Genomic DNA, 17,007 nt, shown 5'->3' on the forward strand with positions numbered 1-17,007 from the left:
CTTGCCGTTTTGCGTTAGTTTAATATTTAGGGATGAGGTCGCTCAAATCTATGGGTTTACTCAGTGAGTAGAATTCAGTACGAAGCTCAGTGCCTATTTCAATGTAAAATCTAATTCAATGTAAATCTAGCCACCACGTAACAATATTATGCGCAGTAGGGTAAGCATGTTTTAGTTTTTAAAGATCTGTTAAATGTCTTGTCTTTTCGTGCATTTGTTTTGCATTCATTAAATGTGGCATGTAATGGCTATCATGTACTAGACTCCCTTCTGATATATTCTTGTTTGCCAGGGGGTGGCTCAGGGTGCTATCATACCCGTCGATATCCGGCGGTGGTACTTCAGGCTCTGAAGCCGACAGAACAAATCAGACGGGATATGAAGGTGAAGGTAAAAATGCAACCCTTTAGCCTCTACAACTGGGGCCAAATGTTCAGCGCATTCGCATTGCACGTGCAGTGTGCATGCTAGGACGTGTTGGACCAGTATCTGCGAGATGCATTGTCCTGTAGGTGCCTCAATGTACAACCGTCACAGGATGCTTCACGTGGAACATGATCCGAAGGGGCGCAGTTATGACCAGCAATGTATCACGAGGACGTTGCTTACTCCTCCTATACCACATATTTCAGTGTCAGTTTGTCCCCACACAGAGTACTGCGCATGTGAGGTGTGGCGATGGTGACAGCATAAAATCTCTAGAAAGGGCAGCTTAACTGGAGCCATCTTGCAACACAACATTATGCAACATTGTATACGGTCTCTAGACTCACTCGTCTTCGGTCAGTCAAAAGAGTTAATGTATGTTTTTTATATAAACCCGGCCAATCTTCCTTTGTTCTCTAAGTGTCAAGTGAATACTCAGTAATGGCAATGGTTCCCCTAAGTCGATGTCATAATCAGCCGGTAATAAATTCTCTAAGCGTACCTCCTCTTCTAATACATTTATGCGTGGAGAATTTCTGCTGAAAATATCTAAAGACAAGCGGCAGCGTTTTACCCTTAGGGGCCTAAACAGGAGAGAAAAAGACGCGTTCTGTTTATTGTTGAGACCTTACTCGGTTTTTCGCTTTAAAGTTAGTGCAATGATCTTAATGTACATAAAACAACATACCTGTAACGCTTTTTCAAATGTTCATCGTACTTGGCCTCCAGGAACAGTAAGTTGAAGTTTGGCATCCGTTGGACCGATTACTGAGACCCATCCAACTGAAGTGCGGAAATTTTGCAGACATTACGTAATAGTCACAGACAGTACTTTGCGGTGCTCATTTATTGATTCTTGTTTACTTGGATCGCAAACACGAGAGGGTAGGGATACAAGACAGACATTAACACGAGCGGAGGCAACAAAACAACGCACACCTCCTCAACGATTTATAAGAGAGCCACACCAGTGACAAATGTTGGCACTATATTCCTCTCCATTCCTTCGACACGCCATCCCGAATGTAATCATGTTGAGTCCAAATCAGGCCTTGTATTTAGTTCTCAGCGTTATCCTAATCTTATTCTAAGCACAGGCTCAAAACAACTAGTTGAAATTTGAAAACGTTGTTCAAGTCCACCATAACTTTTTGGCTAACAACATTTTTAGATATCCTTTCTAGCTAAAGACCGCGGGCGTGCTGTCATGTTGGCCATAAAACCTGCATCAAGCAATTGAGCAGGCGCGGTATAGTATTTAGCATTTGAGCATTTAGTAAACAACTTAATGTTCATTTTGTGACAGTTCATCATAAACTTACAACATTTTAATAAAGTGAAACAATTTCATTTACTTTAGGTTATATAATAGGTAACAATATTAACAATTCATGTAAACAGCACCATGACAAGTGGGTGAGAAACGTTGATCACGAGATGCTGAAGACGAGGGGAACGATATTTTTTTCTTTTCTTCACTCAAGCAATTCAAGAACATCGCGTGTGACACAGGAGACATGTCCATTTAAATTGAATTCATTTACATCCGCAGCAGTTTTCATTTGCCTTCCGGACACAACCTCGAGTGATGGACGGCGTTCTCATTAATGAACACTCGTTCCAACCTGTACTTAAAAACTGGAGGCAGAACTACGCAAGACGAAGCCACGTGGTTCTAAGGGTTTTTGTTCATAATACGGTCCATAAATATAGATCACTCAGGTATGAACCTAAAAATAGGTTTCGCTTCGACTGAAGGTATGATTATTGTACAATGCAGACACTAATTTGCACATACACACACACACACTCACGTATACTGCCCTGCCGAAAAAAAATGTAGAAAATGGAATAGAAATCACTAAATAAACTGACACTTGATTTCGCGCTATGAAATTCATGTGTGGTAGGTTCACAGTGAAAACGCTTTAACGAGCAGCACCTTCAATAATGCACAATTATAAAATCATCCGGCTGAAAACAAAACCTTTTCTCGCAAGTAACAGTGTAGCGGGAACTACAAGATATACTGGTGGTCTTTTAGAATGTGGAATCGAAAACACAGCGTTAAGGTTTGCGAAACCGGAGAAGAATATAAATGAGCTGTTTCAATTCATATTCGCAATTGAGACTGAAACGCGAAATCTAGCATGCTCTTCCATGGATTCGGACATGAGCTTCAGATTGCCGAGTGGAACACGAACACTCAAGTACACTTGCAGGCCAGCCAATTCCTTCTAGAACCACATTTCACACGCGACAGTGTAAAAGCGGCCTACACGTCGAACTCAGGTGACTTGAGCTTTCTCTGCAATCTCAGGGGCTGCACCTGCTGCTAGAGCTACTAGGAACGAATAATAGTTTAAAAGTAGACTTTAAAAAACGGTTACGATTTGGATCTATGCCTCGTGTGCTGAGGTCTCGGAAGAGGCTTTAATATAATTCCGAATGAGCAATCAAATAAAATGGCGTCGTCATCAATCAGAAGTCGTCTACAAGTGATGCCCCTTTAGGCTGTGCTCTTTTCGAGCTCCGGTGCAAATATTTCCATTTAAAGAACTGTACCTTGTCTATACATTTATGAGGAATCAAACCACACTGCAAGTGTTTAGAAACACATTCTTAATTCCACCCCAGTGTTGTTCCTGATATAAATACATATTGAAAACGTCTTATACACTTTTTTTGTGTTAATTTAAGATCAATCATCATGGTTCTCATCGCATTCATGACGACAGTGATATAGCACAAGCTTTTTTTCCATCTCTCGTCTCCATCAGCAGGAATTTCTCTTGCAGTGCAGTCAGTGAATTGAGCGTAACGCTCCTGTGAGGCCAGCAAAGATCCGCTGTTATATACGCACACGACGATACGGTGAAAGCTTCCCGCATATCGCTCCGAATGTTCATTCCACCGTTGTTGTTTTTTTCGTCTTATCCTTCGATTCATTCAGAAGCACGTTCTGTCCACAGTGAACACACACCTTGGCATGTCAAAACGGGCACCTCCACCCTCCACTGAAGCACTTACGGATCCACACTTTAAGCTATACAGTTTTGGATACCACATGGGCGCAAGTGCAGATGTACGTTTCGATTCAGGCGTTTACAGGAAGTCTTCAATGGTGGCATCCCTACAGCGATGCTGCTGTAGGGCAGCTTTCTTCTTGGCCCCTTTAACACCACCACCACCGCCTTGCAAGTGCAGAGCGCCGCGCTGGTGCAGCGGCGGGCAGGGCGATTGTCACAAGGCAAGTGGATCGCCCGGCAGTGGTGTCATTGACGATGGTATGGCGACCGTCGACGTGGCGTAAGACGTGAAAGTGTACGTCGAGCCGAGGCGTGTGGTGCCATTTCTGGACGAACAGCGCTTGTTGGCGGCGACGGACTTGACGCGGCAGCGGGAGGAAAAACAGGTGCGATGGCAGCAGCGCACCATGCGCCGCCGGAACTTGCTGGACATGAAGCAGTACACGATGGGGTTCAGGCAGCTGTGCACGAAGGGAAGCAGGTAGAAGAGCACCCGCACCGCGTACACGCCATGGTTGAAAACATTCAGACAGCACTTGACCACAATCTCCATGACAAGCCGTGGACCCCAGCACAGGAGGAACAAGATCACCACGAGGATCAGCATCTTGATTACCTGCAATGATGAAAATGCATTGTACTTAGTGAATTTCCACACTTCAGAGTATGCAATGGCACTATATTTTTAAACTGTTCAGTGAAGTAAAGGTAGACTCATTTTAATTTAATAATGTAGAAAGACGAAACAAACAAAAACAAACATTTTGTGCCTACCACTTTTATTTGATACCAGAAACTTGATCTCGTTATTGATGAATTTCGGCTTGATGGTAACTGAGCTAAAGTCGGACATTGCTTAATGCATAAAACATAGAAATAAAGCACTACATTTAACAATTACTAATTTTCTGCGCCGCGGTAGGATGATTCCTAATGATTCTTGTTTGCCTTGGATGCCTGGACATAATATACTTGATGAGAAAAGAAATACTCATTTATGAATATCAAGAATAAAAGTGAAGGTCGTCAGTTCTATAAGGACGATACCTGCTGGCGAGCCTTTTTCACGTCCCTGATGTCCGAGTTGGCATGGCCACGAAGGATCAGTCTGCAGTTTGGTTGTTGCGGTGCCGGACTAGGAAGCGATCCTAACCTAGGGGTCGTGGGTCCTTGGCACTGATAGCTGCAAAAAGAACAAAGCTTATTCAAAACATACATTTTGTAAATTGTTCCGCACATGAACACGTACTACGTTTGTTAGAAAGAACGTTTGAGAGATATTGGGCGCCGAAACAAGCTTTCAAACGTCGCTACAATCAACGCAATTTTCAGCCTAGATCCTGTACATGATGCGTACCTGTCGGAAATATGAATGTTTTAACAATTGCTTATGACTGGACTAGCAGTTAGTGCGCACCAAGGGACATAATATGCATGCAAAAATATAATCACGCATTCCCTCTCTAGAGTGCTCATAGCTGTTTACTATATTGTAGCGTATAAAAATATTGCACACAACATTATTGACCAATAGCCGCTTCGTATGTAGTTGCACACCAATTTGTGTATCTACAGTCGTCCCCTGAAGGTATGTTTAATTGAAATAATTTCCTTCGTTGAAAAACAAGTATAATACTTCGAGAAAGCTGTATAGCTTTCCTTTGTAGCCGTATGGCTGCGCTTGGGTGAATGCAATGAGTAATTACTCCCTTATTACAAGTATAATACTTCTACATACCTGAACTTGGCGGACTGCGTAAGCTGGTCCATCGTCTTGGTGCTGACCCAGAGCTCCACAATGACCCACGAGTAGCAGACTATCATGACCACCGAAGGAAGGGCAAAGAGCGTGACCAACCGGTACCAGGAGACTGACTGGCCCTGCCAGTCGTGCTCATCTTTACAGCTATAGATGGTCACGTTCACCCTCAGGTTTGTGAACGTTGTTTGGATGACGTTCTGCACGACACAACGAAAGATGATATAAGTGAAGGTCTTTATTTTTTTCTTAAATATATGCTGATTTTCAAGGTAGAAAACGACGTTCTACATGACACAGGAAAATGGTATGTCACACAGGCAAGGGTTTATTTTCTCCCCTGTACATTCTGTGTTCCAAGATAGCGACGGATTTCGTGTTTTTATTGGGCTTCCGGTGGTGCAGAAATCAGTTTCACTTCTTTCTCTCCTCGCTAGATTTCCTGATGTGCCCGGAGTGGGCTGTTATTCTTCTGTTTGTTTCTCGTGCCTCTTACAGTGCACATATTGGGGATGCATTTTGTGATAGCGTTAAAAACCCAATGATACCAACGTCGCGGTTTCTCACGTTACACTCCGGAATGGAACCTATTTCGACATTTGTTTCAAAGCGCTAAGAAATCTATCATTGCAGAAGATGCCAGTTCTGAAGGCTGCATCAGCGTAAGCCTAGGCTAAGGATTGTTTTCCTTGAATATAGGCATACAATATCGTGTTTCCGGCCTCTTGTTTTTCTGTAACGTCAGCTTTTTTCGAGAAGTATCCGGTACTGTCTCGACTGAAACAAATTTTCTGCGGTTGAAATATCTGTCGCTGTCGCAAGGGGGTTATGTAGCTTGAGCTGGATCATTACAAAGCGCTTGCTCGGCTTAAGCCCCTCTCTCTGCGACAACACGCTCAATAGTGAACCAACTTTGGTATATCTTAAAGACTGTCATGCATATGTTGATGACAATGGTCTAAGCTTTCGATGCGTTTCAAAAATTCTGTGCTATATATTTCTGCTCTGGCATCAAAACGTTAAACATAGATGTCCTCCGCATCAAATGATATTTGAGATGTAGCAGAGGGTTATTAAAAGATAATGCAATGTAAAAAATGTAGGATGCCTTGTAAGCTAGAGCTACATAACAATATTTGGCTCTTGAGCACTGTTCTCCGCTTCGAACGGGAAATAAAAATGGCACAGGAAGCAAAGATGTGCGTTTTTGTCAATAAATACCGAAAACCTCCAAGCCTATAGGCGTCTCTGCGCAGATATGTGTGCAATTGTGCGCCCTGTTACGACCAAGCATCCGCATTTGCGCGCTCTATTGTTCGCCTGTGGGCATGGAAAAGTATTGTGAATATGTGGTGATGGTCCAATGGCTCTAAGTGAGCCTGTTTCCAGGAATCCTGTTTTGTAAGCCTGTTTTGCTTTGTGGACAACCTGCAAATGCCAAATTGACCCTGTCAAGAGAACGTCTGGAAAAACACAAAGAAACGTCCCCCTGCGGGAAATAGCAGGAAGTGCTTTCTTTTGTTCACCCTTCCAGTCGAGAAGGGCTATCGTCCAGTGAGGAATGTCTACTTTTCAAAGGAGACGACAGAGTGACATGTCCGCTGACGTGCAGGACAAGAAAGGAGCATGACGCATACAGCCATTAAGTGATTTCCCAGGAATGCAGGAAAGATTTGCAATTGTCGAAAAGGGACAATGTTGGGAGCCCTATGCGGCGCCACGTGCACTCGGGTTTCTGAGAAGTAAAACCCCTTGTCAGAACCAGCCTGTGGTTTCTTTGCTGAAGAATAGAAATGTACCTCCTCTCCTCGCCGTTCCCAAGCTTTTCCCGCCAACAAGTGATCACGCCCAACGAATGAATGCCGGACCAGTCAGTGCTTCAGACCATCAGTGCAGTGATGTGTTCGATTGGATGCCGATACCTGAGGGGCGTGCCCTGGATTTGGTTGGTCAACATCTTCAGAGAGGGGCTGGACATAGGGGGGGTTTTAAGGACGTTGCAGAGCACGAAATGTCGCTCTGGGCCCTGGGTAAACGGCTCATCCAGTCGCTTCTCGCTATGAACTCTTAACGTTTGCCATTTTGCTGATGTACCCTTCTTTTTCTTGTAAATATTCTTGTAAATAATCTTGTAAATAAGTTTCTCAAAGTGCCATTAAACCTGCTTGTACATATTTCACCAACTTCGAAGATTCAATCCTACTTCAACCCCGAGTCTCTGCACGCTACCAAGTGAAGGCCGGGTCGACATAGCCCCAGCGTCACGACAACTGGTGACCAGCGTTGGGATCTGAATCTACAAGCCACAACATCTGATGACTGGAGGTGGGATCTGAATCTACAAGCCACAACATCTGGTGATTGGAGGTGGATCTGAATCTACAAGCCACAACATCTGATGACTGGAGGTGGGATCTGAATCTACAAGCCACAACATCTGGTGATTGGAGGTGGATCAGAATCTGCAAGCCACAACATCTAGTGATCGGAGGTGGCATCTCAAGCAACAAGCAGGAGCAACAATCGGCCAACAAGAAAGCAGCTCGGAACATCGATCGCATGTGTGGGTGAGTGCTTGGCTTTTCTTCTGATGTGGACCAGGTTCTAGAACAGGGTTAGATTTTAGAACTGGTAAAAAGTGTTGAAACGCCTTTAGGTTTGGTAGTTTGCACTGTTGTTTTGGAAGTAGCCGACACTCGGAGCGATCATGGACCTACAAAAGCTGCAGAAACCGGAACTGTTGCAATTGTGTGAGGAATTGGGAATTGATACAAGTGGTTTGGCACGAAAACCCTTGATTATAAAGGCAATCACTGATCTGGGAACCGATGATGAGGAGCTCAGTGAAGCATGGAACCTCATCGGTCAAAAAAAGGAGCAGCTCAGACAGCAGAAAGAGCGGGAAAAAGAGGAAAAGAGGCGTGAGCGTGAACTTGAGAGGGAAAAAGAGGAAAGGGAGCGCGAACGTGAGCGGGAAAAAGAGGAAAAGAAGCGTGAAAGAGAAGCAAAAAAGCTGGACCAAAAAATTGAGCTCCGGAAATTAGAACTAGAGTTGAGCAAGAGGTCGGGCAATTGTCCCCAGCTAGCGGTACCTCTTCTCAACAAGGAGGCAGATTTCAAGATGTCAAAGTACATGCAGCCATATGTGATATCAGGGGATATCGGTCTGTATCTGGCTAACTTTGAGCGAACCTGCGAAAAACTGTCCTTCCAGCGAGACACTTGGTCTCAGAGATTATTGACGGTTCTGCCCTGCGAGGCAGCGGAGGTTGTCGCGCGGCTAAGCAAGGAGGACGCGGACAACTACGAGAAGGTCAAAGCTTGCCTTCTGAGAAAGTATAGGCTTAGCGCCGAGGCGTTCAGACAACGTTTTCGGAACGCTACTAAGTCCAGGGACGAGAGTTACCCTGAATTCCTGTACAATTTAAGAGTAAATTTGGGCGAGTGGCTAAAGAGCACAGATTCCTACAGTGATAGGGACGCTGTAGTCGAGCGAATTCTTTTGGAGCAGTTTTATAACTGCCTCCCAGAAAAAGAAAGAAATTGGTTACAGGACCGAGGCGAAATTAAGTCGGCAACTGAAGCTGCCGAACTTATTGAGGAGTATGCTTCGCGCCGACAATTCAGCAACCCAGCAGTGGATAGGCCCCGCAATCCCAAGTTCAGTGTGAAAAACCGTCAGGAAAGGCACTTTGCTAGAGTTGGAAACGAAGAAATGAAGGTTTCTTCAGGCAAATTCCCTAGAAAGGACGGCAGTGAGAAAAGTGGGGAAGTGACCAACGTGCAGAACACAAAGAATAAGCTTGAGGCTAGGAAGCCGCTCACATGCTTTAGGTGTAATGAGCAGGGTCACATTGCCGTCAACTGCCGGAAAGAAAAGATTGCTTTCTCGTATGTCAGGGACTGCGATGAAAATATGCAGCTTTTAGAACCCTACCTGCATGACCTAGTAGTCAACGGGAAGCCTTGCAAGGTACTGCGCGATTCGGCCGCAACGATGGATGTTGTCCATCCGGCGTATGTGTCGCCTTCCGACTATACAGGACAGTGTGCGTGGATCCGCCAGGTAGTGGAGGAACAGAGTGTGTGCTTGCCAATCGCGAACGTGGTCATCGAGGGCCCTTTCGGCGAATTAACAACCGAGGCTGCCGTTTCAGGAAAGCTTCCTAAGTGCTATCCGTATTTGTTCTCCAACAAATCGGACATGCTGCTGCGAAAGAGGGGCATCCTTTTCGGAGACAGAGTTGTGCAAGCCTTAACACGTTCAAAGGCGCGAGAACTAGCTACACTGCTCATTCCAGAAAAATCCACAGCGGAGGAAACGGCAGTTAAAACAGTGGTAAATGCGGAAGATAGCGGGTCAGAAAACTTTGAGAGCGAGGCATCTCAAATAAGTCAACTTGAAAGTGAATTTGATGAGACGCGGAATGAGGACGTTCTTGAGAATAACGTCTTGCCGCCAGTGTCTAGGAATCTCACGAGACTTTTAAGTGGAACCCGAGAGGACTTAACTATGGAGCAAGCCAATGATCCCAAGAATAAGCTCGAAGTACAGTGGGAAGGACCTGCTGAAGTCGTTGCAAAGCTTTCTGACACTAACTACGCAGTGAAAATCCCCGATAGGCGTAAAGCAGTGCGCATTTATCATTGCAATCTTATGAAGCCTTATGTGCAGAGGGAAGCCGTGGTAAATCTAACGTTAAACCTTCCCGAGGAGATGGGGGACAAATTGATTTGCCTCAGCGGAAAAGGAAGCAATGTTCAGGAGCTTCTCAAAAAGACGGAGCAGAGAGGAGAACTAAAGAAATCCCAGCTGTCCGATCTGGGCGAGATAATAACAGAGTTTGAGGCCTGCTTCGTGGACAGGCCAGGCAGGACTGATTTGACTGAGCACGATATTGAGCTGACTTCAGACGTGCCAGTGCGATCAAGGTGCTACCGATTTTCTCCAAGGCAAAGAGAAATTCTGGATAGGGAAGTAACTCGCATGCTGGAATTAGGAGTAATAAAACCCTCGGAAAGCGATTATGCTTCGCCTATGATCTTAGTAGAAGCTCCAGGTAAAGACCCTAGGCCTGTGGTAGACTACCAAAAGCTAAATTCTCTCACCAGGGATCAAGTGTATCCTATTCCGAATATTGAGGAGAGAGTAGAACAGGTCAGTAGAGCGGCATATGTGACTACGCTGGACCTTACTCGAGGATACTGGCAAGTACCGCTCACTGAACGCGCCAGCAGATACGCGGCTTTCGTCACTCCGACGGGCAGCTACCAGCCAACAATGATGAGTTTCGGGCTCAAAAATGCTCCATTTTGTTTTTCCCGACTCATGGATAGGGTTTTAAAGGGGTGTGAAACATTCGCGGTGCCTTATTTAGACGACATTGCGGTTTTTTCCGACTCATGGGCGGACCATATGGTACATCTAAGAGCTGTACTGAGCCTTTTGCGTCAAGCTGGACTAACCGTAAAGGCCGAGAAATGTTGCCTGGCAAGGGCGACCGTGGACTACTTGGGTCACCATGTAGGTCAGGGTTTCAGGAAACCCAGCGAGATTAAGATTTCTGCGGTAGTAGACTATCCGCGGCCGAGCACGAAGACGGAAATTCGAGCATTCCTAGGTCTGACTGGGTACTACAATCACTACATCCCTAACTATTCAGCTTTGGCTAGCCCTCTGACCGACGCTCTCCGCAAGACAGAACCGACAAATGTAGTCTGGGACGAACAAAAGGAAGCCTCCTTCGTAAACCTGAAGGCTGTGCTGATTAGCCGTCCGGTATTGCGAGCTCCAGACTATGACCGAGAATTCACGGTCCAGTGTGATGCCAGTGATCGAGGGCTAGGTGCTGTTCTCTGCCAGAGAGATGACGACGGTAATGAGCACCCCGTGCTCTACTTGAGCAGAAAACTGAGTTCTAGAGAGAGGGCTTATTGCGCGTCAGAGAAAGAGTGCGCTTGCATTGTATGGGCCATTCAAAAATTGAAGTGCTATCTTGGAGGGGCCAAATTCACCGTAGAGACGGACCATTGTCCCCTGGCTTGGCTGCAAACTGCGACATCGAAGAACAGTCGCCTTCTTAGGTGGAGCTTGATTTTACAGCAGTACAATTTTGAAATAAGATACAAAAAGGGGAAGTTAAATGGGAATGCGGACGCGCTTAGCCGCTCTTTCTAAGCGGTCCGAGATGTTCCTCACCATGTATCCAAATTGATAATCAGTTTTTTTTTTTTTTTTTTTTTCTGTTTTTTTTCGTGCGCTTGAATATATGTGACTATGTAAAGCAGCACGTTTGGTTTTCGAGGCATACGTGGGTCCTGAACGTCTTGAGAGTGGGCTTTTCTCGAACAACAATGGCAGTTTTCTTTTAACCTGGTCTCTTCAGACGGGAGCCGAGTGCTTGTTTGGACATGTGGTTGAGTTTCAGACAGCTCGAGCAATTTGGCCTACAACAATCAAGACAACGCGACAAGCAACAGCGAGCTTCAAGCGTTCACGTGCAGGCCATTAAGTCGTCTCTTCATGCAGCAGCTGCGGCTGCTGCCCTCCGAGTCTCTTCTGGCGGGGGAGGAGGCTGTTACGACCAAGCATCCGCATTTGCGCGCTCTATTGTTCGCCTGTGGGCATGGAAAAGTATTGTGAATATGTGGTGATGGTCCAATGGCTCTAAGTGAGCCTGTTTCCAGGAATCCTGTTTTGTAAGCCTGTTTTGCTTTGTGGACAACCTGCAAATGCCAAATTGACCCTGTCAAGAGAACGTCTGGAAAAACACAAAGAAACGTCCCCCTGCGGGAAATGCAGGAAGTGCTTTCTTTTGTTCACCCTTCCAGTCGAGAAGGGCTATCGTCCAGTGAGGAATGTCTACTTTTCAAAGGAGACGACAGAGTGACATGTCCGCTGACGTGCAGGACAAGAAAGGAGCATGACGCATACAGCCATTAAGTGATTTCCCAGGAATGCAGGAAAGATTTGCAATTGTCGAAAAGGGACAATGTTGGGAGCCCTATGCGGCGCCACGTGCACTCGGGTTTCTGAGAAGTAAAACCCCTTGTCAGAACCAGCCTGTGGTTTCTTTGCTGAAGAATAGAAATGTACCTCCTCTCCTCGCCGTTCCCAAGCTTTTCCCGCCAACAAGTGATCACGCCCAACGAATGAATGCCGGACCAGTCAATGCTTCAGACCATCAGTGCAGTGATGTGTTCGATTGGATGCCGATACCTGAGGGGCGTGCCCTGGATTTGGTTGGTCAACATCTTCAGAGAGGGGCTGGACATAGGGGGGGGGTTTAAGGACGTTGCAGAGCACGAAATGTCGCTCTGGGCCCTGGGTAAACGGCTCATCCAGTCGCTTCTCGCTATGAACTCTTAACGTTTGCCATTTTGCTGATGTACCCTTCTTTTTCTTGTAAATATTCTTGTAAATAATCTTGTAAATAAGTTTCTCAAAGTGCCATTAAACCTGCTTGTACATATTTCACCAACTTCGAAGATTCAATCCTACTTCAACCCCGAGTCTCTGCACGCTACCAAGTGAAGGCCGGGTCGACATAGCCCCAGCGTCACGACAGCCCTTACAATGCACAAAAGATGCGTTCAAGAACTATTTCTTAGAGATTGGTCTTACATTTCTAGGTAGCATTACCATTTTGTAGGCTGTCTAGTATTCCCCGAAAGAAAGTACTCATAAGACAGGATTTAAGGCAGTTAACTGTTGAGCTAATTGGTTGTCAGACATATAAACAAGGTATTAAGCGAAACACAGACACATACACAATACAAAAATAATAGGCATGTATTTGCTCCTGGTGACCCAAATATATTGACCGCATATTTCAATATATTGAACGTAAAGCGTAAGATATCACTCCAAACACGTAGGTTGCGTGTTTATGACGGAACAGAAGACATCAAAACTTGCGATAAACAACGTTTGTTCTCGAGCCACACTAGTCAAAAAAGAAAAAATGCACTGCGCTTTTTGAGGAAACATTACCAAAATTTTATTTTATTTCTAGCTGAGCGAAACGCTTCTCCGCTCTTGACAAACTTAATTGTGGCTCTACGGAACCTCTCCGATTAACTCTTCCACTCCTCATTTGGAAGTCAATGCCTCCAATGCATTTCCATCTTCGTTTGAGGCGTCATATCAAATAACAACGAATAAGATGTAGCGTTATATAAAGAGAAGAAAAAGCTGGCCTTCCTGGATATAATTTAATGCCTGGAAGCGATACAGTACTTATTCGCGATGTGGAACAGAACACTGAACTACGTGTTTCAAGTGATCGTGACGGTTAACGGTAAATGTTAACTATCTTGTTTTCCTCTTCATCCCACATTAACGCTGGAAAACACATCACAGCACCCAAACTCTGCATGCCAGTAGAGTGAAGCGAAGCATTATTCTCACTTTAAAAAGAATTCAATTTTTAGAGAAGCGAAAACGTAACTTGAATACTAATAACGAGAAAAAGCACGTAGCCTAATTACTTTGGAAGATGTCGTACAATCGTTAATCATTACTGCAATTTTCCAAACAATTTCTCTATAGACGCAGTAACGTAGCCGCTTACCTTGACGAAAAGCATGGGCAGGGCAACGACCAGCGAGACGAGCCAGACGCCCCACATGAGCCGCTTGCAGTTACTCATGGTGCACACGGTTCGGGAATGGATAGGAAACACAATGACTACAAACCTGCGAAGAGAAGAATAAATGTAGAAACCTTCACTTCCGCCTCAAGTCTTCAATAGTCGGGTAGAGGTATTGTCCTGATTTCCAGTAAATAGCGGGCGATGATAATGTCCCGGTTTTCACTGGTCAAGAGATTCTATGCTTCTGAACCCTACAGCCGCTCATGAGTCTTTATGAAAACCAGGATAATGCTGACGGCCGTAGATACGCGAAGAAAGCGTCAGTGACCAAAATGCGCGTCAAAGCAAACCTCCAGTGCCACAGAAACATTTGTTTCATTAACACGGACTAGTCAAGAAAGCTCTGACGTAAAATACACGTGACCTAGCTCGGGACCTCGCACGTATAAAAATGACGTAATGTGCTGAATGAAAGTTAATAAAATAATAAATCAAACATAAATAACATAAAACTCAAATTATTAGCATTGCATAACTCTATTTACTCCAATCTAAACATAATTTATTTGGCATGCAAAACTTCATCATAGGACTCAAACCTGAAACCGTTCAGTCCCAAACCACACAAGCTGCCAGTAAGCAATGCCGTGTACGCTAACAATTTAAGCCTTGTAAAAAAGCGGTATATATATATATATATATATATATATATATATATATATATATATATATATATATAAATATATGTATATATTACATTGCTTATTTCATTATTCCAATTTTTATTATTGTAACACTTACTATTGCACGCAACCTGGTAAAATTTAAGAACGCCACATAGCGGAAACAACACTTTCCATAATAATTACTATAAAAAATCACAACTTATGGGAAGTAATCATTTATCTCAAGTGGAAGCTTGTTCGCGACGTCCATAGCAAAGTGAACCGCTTACCTTTCGAGCGTGACAGCGACCATGTTGAGGACTGAAGCGAACGCTGACACTGTCTCGGCGTAGGCAGCTAGCTTGCACACCGTTCCAGTAGCGTCCCAGCGCACGACAAAGTAATGAGCGACATCCAAAGGTGCGCATATCGTAAGCAGCAAGAGGTCGGACACGGCCAGGCTCACCAGGAACACACTGGTCACGTTCCTCGAACTCTTGTCACCAGCCATCACCGAGATCACCACCAGGTTGCCACTGACACCGATCGCGAACGTCACCAAGTACGTAACCACGATGAAGAAGAAGTACTCGTTCATCACCCACGGCACTAACATCTCCTCGGGATACTCGAAGTAAACATGGTCGGGCGGCAACTGGGGAGAGCTGAGGTTCCACTGAACGCCTCCTTCCGGTGAAGGCGTTCGCCAGGTGTCGTTCAGACCAAGCCCCTCGCAGTCCGTCACTATCGCCGTATCGTTAACGGTGAAACAGTCCTCAGTAACGGGGGCTTCCATTGTGGACGGTGGCCACGGAACAAACATTCGAAATGATTTTTTTTGTGTACGCTTCTCAGCAGAGTACTTAAGTAAAGTGAGCTAGCGTGTATTGCCGGCCTGAAGCGTACCTCTCGTACCTTTAGTGAACTGTGTATGAACAGCTGTCAGATTGAAAACTGAAGACACTGACGGGCCTCACCTAAATTACTGACTGCTTATTTTACTTGCAGAGCTCAAGAAGGGCTGCTGGTTATAATTCACCATCTTACGAGGAAAAATATCGCGCCGTGATATTTTTTTACTGCGAGGTTCCAGATCGATTTAAAAGACAACTTTACCGCAGTCTACATGTCAATGACTTTCTAGTGAAGAAAGCTGACTTTTGTTTGGTTATTACTAGCAGCAGCGAGTATCGGCGCCTTTCGCTGCTAGCACTAAATGTACTTGAAATATGTCAAGCTGTTATTTGATATTTGAGTACAGTTTCGCGTTTCGTAAGCCACCTCTAGAAGCCATTGTTCATAAATAGGATTCGTTGTGCGCTTTCTTCGCAAACTTTCAAAGCTTCGGTATTTTAAGTTTAAGAGTTCGACAGTTGCATATTTACCGGTGTGACCTAACGCGTCTGTCAGTACATTGAGAACGGGAAATATTCAAGATTTTGAAATTTCGCATTTCCTGTTTATATGAGTGCCTGAAATGCCACAACTTTCAAGTGTTGCTTCTCTTAGATTTTTGTTAGATATTGTTCCTTTTATTAGGTAACTTTGGATTTCAAGCCGACAGAAATGAGTGTAAAATTCAATAAAGGCCCTTGCCAGTAAGGTTTTGTTCCATAAAACCTGCTCCTGTTCACGCGCAAAGACGTAATATAGATGAATTGAAAGTCGGTTAGGAAGGCAGGTTAGTTCCTGAAAACTACTTTTGGCAGATGTGAACTTCCTTTACTTTTTAACAGACCTGAATGTCAAATTTTTTAAACTGTATGGAGAAGTTCTTAGACAGACCGTGTCGCCTTCAGGCTTGCTTTTTCGAAATCACGTTTACACATCAAGAGTTCCTAACTAATGGACCTGACTATGTTCGAAGCAGACTATTTCGCTGGATCGTTTGTGAAGCTGATCTTATTTTGCGGAGAAAGCTCTAGGCCCGTCAGTCAGCTCAAGTACCGGCCTACATTGGCTGCATATGGCTCGACCGTGTCATCATCTTTTTTGGCGTCTCGTTCCAGTCAGTGAGCGTCTTGCTCCCTGCAGCCTTTTACGACACGGTCGTGAAGTGATGAACAGGAACTGTCCGAAGCACACCTTTCAAATTCTTGCGCACAGCTTCGAGTTCCGTTCTTCTCGTAATTGAGTACCTGCATAAAAAAGGAACAAAAGCGGAAACGTTATTTTAAATTGTTTTCATTGAGCTCGACAGCAATTTTTTTTTTTTGGCGAACTCGCTCTTACGACAGTAGGATTACCAGTCGCGACTGGTCTTTCCGCTACCCATCAGTAATGAAGTTTTGCTGGAAAGAGCAAGAGGACTTCATTTGGAGGCACGAAACTTTAGCCAGACACAAAACGCTTCACGTAAGTTCTTATGCAGGTTGGGCGTTTCTGCTTTGGTTGTTATCTGCAGAAATATCTAGAAACTGTTTTATAACCTAGTTATCCCCATAAAAATTCGATTGCTTAGTAATATTGATGTCGTAAATTTTATTTTTAGCCCAAACTAATATTGCATTTAAGACAAAGGACACAATATTTCC

At 44.6% G+C, this 17,007-nt stretch overlaps 1 protein-coding gene across 1 annotated transcript; it reads right to left on the reverse strand.

Annotated features, from left to right (window-relative positions):
• Positions 1-1,267: 1,267 nt before the first annotated feature.
• Positions 1,268-16,598, reverse strand: LOC146181572 (cholecystokinin receptor type A-like). The gene is made up of 5 exons (XM_084576600.1): positions 14,764-16,598; positions 13,788-13,911; positions 5,194-5,414; positions 4,503-4,638; positions 1,268-4,071 (listed from the first exon to the last, which is right to left on the reverse strand). The coding sequence occupies exons 1-5, from the start codon at positions 15,294-15,296 to the stop codon at positions 3,670-3,672; spliced, it is 1,416 nt and encodes a 471-aa protein (XP_084432726.1). The 5' UTR covers positions 15,297-16,598; the 3' UTR covers positions 1,268-3,669.
• Positions 16,599-17,007: the final 409 nt, after the last annotated feature.

This window comes from Amblyomma maculatum, chromosome 8 (genome assembly GCF_055883805.1).
Source record: "Amblyomma maculatum isolate TAMU_Amacu chromosome 8, ASM5588380v1, whole genome shotgun sequence".
Classification (NCBI taxonomy): domain Eukaryota; kingdom Metazoa; phylum Arthropoda; class Arachnida; order Ixodida; family Ixodidae; genus Amblyomma; species Amblyomma maculatum.